The 6,732-nt window shown below is 63.3% G+C and overlaps 1 protein-coding gene across 1 annotated transcript; it reads left to right on the top strand.

Annotated features, from left to right (window-relative positions):
• The first annotated feature begins 700 nt into the window (after nucleotides 1-700).
• Nucleotides 701-6,479, top strand: LOC102459025 (calcineurin B homologous protein 2-like). The gene is made up of 7 exons (XM_075915336.2): nucleotides 701-878; nucleotides 2,542-2,614; nucleotides 3,705-3,785; nucleotides 4,565-4,689; nucleotides 5,126-5,187; nucleotides 5,392-5,514; nucleotides 5,923-6,479. The coding sequence occupies exons 1-7, from the start codon at nucleotides 812-814 to the stop codon at nucleotides 5,974-5,976; spliced, it is 585 nt and encodes a 194-aa protein (XP_075771451.1). The 5' UTR covers nucleotides 701-811; the 3' UTR covers nucleotides 5,977-6,479.
• Nucleotides 6,480-6,732: the final 253 nt, after the last annotated feature.

Below are 6,732 nucleotides of genomic sequence, written 5' to 3'. Positions count from 1 at the left end.
GTTGTATCAATATTGATCTGGCCCTCCTTAAATTCCTGCTTTTTCACTTGGATTCTGCTTCCTTATCACCCTTCACCTGCCATAAAATGTGACTCAGCATGGGAGCTTGGCTGTCAAACAGCAGCTGTGCCACACCCCAGAGACAGCTGCAGCTCAGCTCAGCTCAGGGTGAAGATCACTGTACAAACAACCGCCCTGCCCTGCCCTGCCCTAGGGGCATCTACATTTCCGCATGAGGCCAAGGAGCCAGGCCAGGAATGTATAAAAAGCCACCCTGTTTCACTCCAGCGGTGGCTTCATTTCAGCCCTGTGTGATGTGATCCCTTTATAATGCGTTGCTGCTGTGCCCTGCCCCAGAGGTGGGCGCATCTCACCCTGGGTGAGGGATCCCCGTGTAAACAGCCGTCGTGCCCTAACCCAGAGGTGGCTGCACTTCAGGGCTAGGCCGGAGGGCCCAGTATAAACAGTCACGCCCTGCCCCAGTGCGGACAATCAGCCGGTGTGGAAAGGCCTTGGCGTGGGAAATGCTCAGCTCCCCCCCCCCCACCCCCCAACCTGGACACTTTAAAAACAAACAAAGGAGCCACTTCCCTGTTTCCCTATGATTGCCTGGGCGGAGAGAAGGAAAATCCACCTTAAAGGAACCAGCCCAGCTAGTCCAAGGCCCTCCTTTGCCAGGGGTTGATTGGCTGTCCCACCAGTCACTCCAGCTCCCATGTGGACTGCCAGGAAAAGTTGGATCCAGGGAAAGTTGGCTGGTCCCTGCCCTCGCTCAGTGGGGGGATCCCGGCGAGGCCTGACGGCATGAGAGATGGGCTCTCAGAGCTCCCACCCATCCGCGATCCCCAATCTGGAGCAGATCATGCAGGAGACGGGCTGTAAGGGACCTGCGGGGTGGGGAGGGGGTCGGGCAACCCTAAAGTTGGCAAAGGCAGGAACAAAGGGGGTGGCGGTTGCCCTGGTGCCCCGAGGCTGCAGGCCAGGTGGGGCAGGGCCCCTGCGCTGGACAGGGCTGGGCGGCCTCGTAGCACTGGCCCCAAGGACCTGCCCTGCATGCGGTGGCCTCTGTTTGAAGGGGAGAAGAAATTGTGTGTGTGGTGCTGCCAAAGCACAGGGAGCCCAGACTCCTGGGTTCCCCCCAAACTTGGGGGAGGGAGGGAGGGCTGGGGGGAGTGGCCTTGCACAGGGAGGGTGGGCGCCAGGACTCCTGGGTTCCCCGCAAACGGGGGAGGCAGGGCTGGGGGGAGTGGCCTCGCACAGAGAGGGTGGGCGCCAGGACTCCTGGGTTCCCCCCAAACGGGGGAGGCAGGGCTGGGGGGAGTCGGCTAGCGCAGGGAGGCTGGGAGCCAGGACTCTGGCTGCAGAAAGGGTGGGGTTTTGTGATCCCAACAGCGATTGTGGAGTCAGGCAGGGCTCCTGCGTGGCTCTGCTATTGGCCAGCTGTGCAGCCCCACAGCAAGTCACCCAGTAAAAAAAAAAGGGGCCTCAGTTTCCCCCGCCTGGCCTGGCCCCTGGGGACCGTGGCCTGGGTGCTCTGTTGGTGGGTGGAGAGGAGGGGCTGACCAAGCAGACAGGTTCGCTCCCCAGACTGTTCAGGCCCATCCAGTCCCTGGTCCCTAGGGGGCAGGGAATCGCCACCCCGCAGGGTGCTCCGGCCGTTTGCCCCACGACAGCTGGGAGAAGCACCTAATGCCAGATCCACACACCCAGGGAGGCCCCTGGTGGAGAACCCTCAGAGCCCAGGGGTGGGAGCTGGCCCCACAGCGGGACGGAGGAGCCGCCTCCGGGGCCCTGCGACGTACGGGGGGGGGGGGGTGAAGCCTTGAATAGGTGTCCCAGCCAGGCGCTGCAGCAGCCCTGGGGTGTGGCTGGTTCCCGCTCTGGGTGGTCTAGGCTGGGGTTCGAATCCAGCCCGGCTCGTGGGGCGTGAAAGCCGACTTGAGGGGCAGCGCTCGCGCTAGGAGCCTAGTGTGACAGGTGCCTGTGGCTGGGCTAATAGGTCCCCCAGCTGTAGGGGGGCGGAGCCAGAACTCCTGGGCTCTGTCTTCCACTCTGGAAGAAGAGTCTAGTGGTTAGAGCAGGACTCCTGGGTTCTACCCCTGGATCAGGGAGGGGAAGGGGATCTCTTGGGTAGAGCTGGGAATTGGGACCCCTGGGTTCTCTCGTCCCAGCTCTGGTGGAGACTGGGGTCTAGTGGTCAGAGCAAGGGGGGAGTCAGGACTCGTGAGTGCTCTGCCACTGATGGGCGGTGTGTCGCCTTGGGCGAATCACTTCCCAGCCTCGTGCCTCAGTTTCCCCATCTGTGAACGAGCCAATCCCCTACCCTGTATATAGCGGGGGAGGGGCTTTCAATGGGCCGGCTCTTCCTCGCACTAGGAACCCTGGATCCCCTGCTGTGATTTAAATCTCCTTAAATGTGAACCAGAGGGCGGGAAGGGGGAGGGGTTTAGTCATCGATACCCTAAACGTTCAGCCCCGGGGGCCCTTGCCAGACCTGGGGGAATCGGCGCTCCCGGCTACAGCTCTCGCTCTCGTGTCCAGTTTCGCAGGCCAGCGTCACCCGCCTCTACGCCCGCTTCCAGGCGCTGGACAAGGCGCAGAAAGGCTCCCTCAGGTAGGGGAGCAGGCGTCGGCCGTCCCGGCCTTTGTGGCTGCTTTGACATTCGATCATTTGGGGAGCACCTAGGCCCTGGGTGGGCTACGTCTCTGATGGGCCTGGTGGAACAGACTGGCCCCCACCAGACACAGGGTCAGGTCTGGGGAGCCAGGAGAAGTGATTAGCGGGGGCAGGGAGGGGGGGTGGCGGCTGAAGTGCAGCCGAGATCAGCCACAGCCGGAGAGAAGCCCCTGATCCAAGGAGACAGACAAAAGGGTGGGCAGGGAAACTGAGGCACGGGGTGGGGCCCAAGGTCAGAGCCTGGAATAGAACCCCTCACCTCTCCTTGAGCTGCTGCCCCCCAGCAGAGCTCAATCTCTTCTTGCTGCCTCCTGTCCCCCCATTCCCCTGTTTGAGCCCCTCGAGAAGGGGGCTTGGGCCCAGTGGCTCTCTAGGGGCCTGGCTCTCTACTCCCAGGGACCTGCAGGAGGGATGCGCTGGGGAGCTGCAGGCGACAGGCCAGACCCTGGTGCCAACCTGGAGTAATGCCAGGAGCGAGTTGCGGGTGCCCAGGGTCGGGGGCCCATCCCCATGGCCTCGGGTCACTCGGGTCATGCCTCCCCAGCCATGAAAGGGAAAAGGCGCCGGGTGCGGCTGCTCTCCGCAGGTGTGTGAACCTTGGCACGAGTGCCCAGCGGTGCTCAGCCATGGTGCCCGCCGGGCCCCACGGCGCCCACAGGCTGCACCCAGCGGGACCCTGGAGCACCCGGCCCTGCCCCTTATCGCAGCCCAGCTGGAGTCAACGAACAACCCTCAGGCCCTGGTGTCCCTCCTATGGGACGGCTGCCGTGCCCCTGTCCCCCGGGATGACTGCGTCTCCCCACTGGGAGAGGGATCCCAGGATTCGCCACCACCTGGCCTCACGCCCGAGGGGGCTGCATCTCAACACTGGAAAGATGCTGCTCCCCAGAGCTGGCTGCATCCCAGCATCAGGTGCAGGACCTGGTAGAGCTACCGTGCCCCACCCCAGAGGCAGCGTCCACCAGTCTTGGGCCCCTTACGAGTGTCAGCTGGGGCGTGCCACGACCTTTGCCCTGTCTCCCTACAGCAAATACGACCTGCAGGGGATCGGGGCGCTGGCGGTGAACCCCCTGGGGGACCGGATCATCAACGCCTTCTTCAGGGAGGGGTGAGTCGGCGCCACGAGCATCACCCCCCCCCAGACCAAGCAACGGCGGGGGCAGGGAGAGGATGCAGGCTGCAGGGCGTGTCACGCGCCACTGGGGGGCGCCGGCGTTCACAGGCCCCGGAGCACGGCAGGGAACCCGGCAGAGCCTGGATGGTGCAGGGACTGGGCAGAGCAGAACTCCGCAGCGCTGAGTGCACAGTCCTTTGCTTTTTGCTGTAGGGATCCCCCTGTACCAGGCCTTGTGCCCCACCCCAGAGGCTGCTGCATCTCAGCACCAGGCAAGGGCTCCGTGTGCACAAGCCTAGTGCCCCACCCCAGAGGCAGTCGCATCTCAGCACCAGGCAAGGGCTCCATGTGTGCACAAGCCTAGTGCCCCACCCCAGAGGCAGTCGCATCTCATCACCAGGCAAGGGCTCCCTGTGTGCACAAGCCTAGTGCCCCACCCCAGAGGCAGTCGCATCTCAGCACCACACAAGGGCTCCATGTGTGCACAAGCCTAGTGCCCCACCCCAGAGGCAGTTGCATCTCAGCACCAGGCAAGGGCTCCATGTGTGCACAAGCCTAGTGCCCCACCCCAGAGGCAGTCGCATCTCATCACCAGACAAGGGTTCCCAGTATAAATAATCCCCACGCCCCACCTGAGAGGCGGCTGCTTCTCCCTGGATAATTAACCCCCCGCGCCCTGCCCAAAGGCAGCAGCAGCTCAGCGCTGGGCCCTGCGTTCCCAGCTGTGCTAGGCTGCACCTACCATCAGTTATTAGTGGCGTCTCCCGCCGCAGGGAGGAGTTCACCGATTTCCGAGCCTTCATGCGGGTGCTGGCCCGTTTCCGGCCCGTGGAGGAAGGAAAGTCCAAGGAGACTGGTTACCCGGAGCCCATGAACAGCCGACTCAGCAAGCTGCAGTGTGAGTAACAGGGCAGGCAGGGGGTCCCCCACTCCACTGCTGAAGCAAGTGACCGGGGCCCCTTGGTGACAAGGGGACGAGGCGCCAGATGTGGCATAATGGGGAGGGGAAGGCACCCCTGGCAGCTGGCCAGAGCTCATGTGGGGTGAGGGAAGGGCATGTGAGCAGGGTGTTGGGTGTGGAGAAGTGCGGGGGGCAGTGTGGTGGGGGCACCCAAGGAGCTAACCGACCTGGAGGAATGCAGAGACATGTGGAGGGATGCTGCGGTGGGCACGTGGGGGAATGCTTGGGGTGGAGACAGACGGATCCAGGCAGCATATGTAGGGGGGACATGGGAACATGCAGGCTGTAAGGGGCTGCAGGAGGAGGCTGGGGCTGGTGGCAGGTTCATTTCCCTGCTCTGATCCCAGTGCTGACACCAATCGTGGTCGCACAGTTGCTTTTCAGCTCTATGACCAAGATAGTGATGGGAAGATCTCCCGGGCCGAGATGCTGCAGGTACTGTGTGTGCAAGGGGCTGGGGAGCGTGCGGGGCTGGGGGGAGCATGTACACGAGGCTGGAGAGCAAGTGTGCAAGGGGGATGTGTGAGGCTGGTGCTGCCCCCGCCTCCTCCCAAGGGCCCCGGGAGACGGACTCTCTCCTCCCCTCCCTCAGGGGCAGCCTGGGAAGGGGCGGGGCCATCACTGACTCCTCCCCTCCAGGTGCTGCGGCTGATGGTCGGCATCCAGGTGACAGACGAGCAGCTGGCGTGCATTGCCGACCGCACCATCCAGGAGGCTGACCAGGACGGTGACGGCGCCATCTCCTTCGAGGAGTTTGCCACGGTCTGGTGGGGTCAGGGGAGCAGGGTGTAGACTGGGGAGGGTTAGCGGGGGGGTTGATCATCTAGAGGGGAGGGGTGAGGCATATTGGAAGGGTGGGGAGGGTGAAGGATGGATTATTAGGTGCATTACAGTAGCCCTTGGGGCTACAACCAATCAGGGCCCCATCGTGATGGGTGCTACATGGATGCACACACATAGTGAGACACAAAGAGCTCACGGTCTAGTGAGACCATGGAAGGACCATTATCCCAGTTGTACAGGAAGGGAAACCGAGGCACGGGGAATTGAGTCCCAGCTCTGAGCCTTAACCATGTAGCCAGCCCCCCAGGGCCCTCGGTGGCGGTCCTGGGTGGCAGAGCGTTTTAGCCCAGGCCTGTCCGCGTGTCCGACACCCTCGTCTCCCTGCAGTCCGTGGAGAAGCTGAACATCGAGCAGAGAATGAGCCTCCGGATGCTGAAATGACCCGTCCGGCTCCGACCTTCCCCCTGCCGGCCACTCTGCACCGGAGGGGGCAGCAACCAATCAGCTTTCAGCCCCGCCTTCTCGTCCTATCCAATCGTACTTCAGCTCCACCTCCTTGCCTCGGCAGAGTTCCGGATGGAGAAGAGCCGCGTCCAATCCGATTTCACCTCTGCCCCTTGTCTGGGCTGGATCGGGTTGAAGAAGGGCTGCAGCCAATCGGATTTCAGTGCTGACAAAGAGCCTGCTGGGAGGCTGGCCAATGGCCAATTAGAGCAGCCTCGGGGCTGCTCTGCCTCACACTCTACCCCTCTTGGGCCGGGGGAGCGCGCCCCCCATTGACCCCTGTGCCGGGAGGCAGGGCCCTTACGCACCGCAGCCAGGGATGCGCACTGGGGGCTCAGCGTGCCTGGGAACTGGGCCCAAAGTCTCCCGCTGTCGGGACTGGGTTTGCTTGGATTCACTCTGCCGGTCGGCTAAGCAATAAAGTAACTGGAAAACCTCGGCCCTGGCCGTGAATTTCCACCTGGAGCTCGTGCCAGCCCAAGGCTGCCTGCTTTGCCCCACCCTGTGAGTCCCTGGGGCAGTGTGGCCAGCCCCAGAGCTCCCCAGAGCCAGTCAGTTCTAGCTCTCGGGGGGTCCCCCACCTCCAGGTAAGGGGCTCGGGCTCCATTTACTCCTGAGGTTCTGGGGCGCAGGGGGGCTAAGCGGTTGAGGCCCTCGACTGATCCGGTGGGTTGGAGTCTCCTGTACTCCCAC

This window comes from Pelodiscus sinensis, chromosome 18 (genome assembly GCF_052426305.1).
Source record: "Pelodiscus sinensis isolate ZL-2025 chromosome 18, ASM5242630v1, whole genome shotgun sequence".
NCBI lineage: Eukaryota > Metazoa > Chordata > Testudines > Trionychidae > Pelodiscus > Pelodiscus sinensis.
The sequence above is the reverse complement of the archived record's forward strand: the minus strand, read 5'-3'. Positions and strand labels throughout refer to the sequence as shown.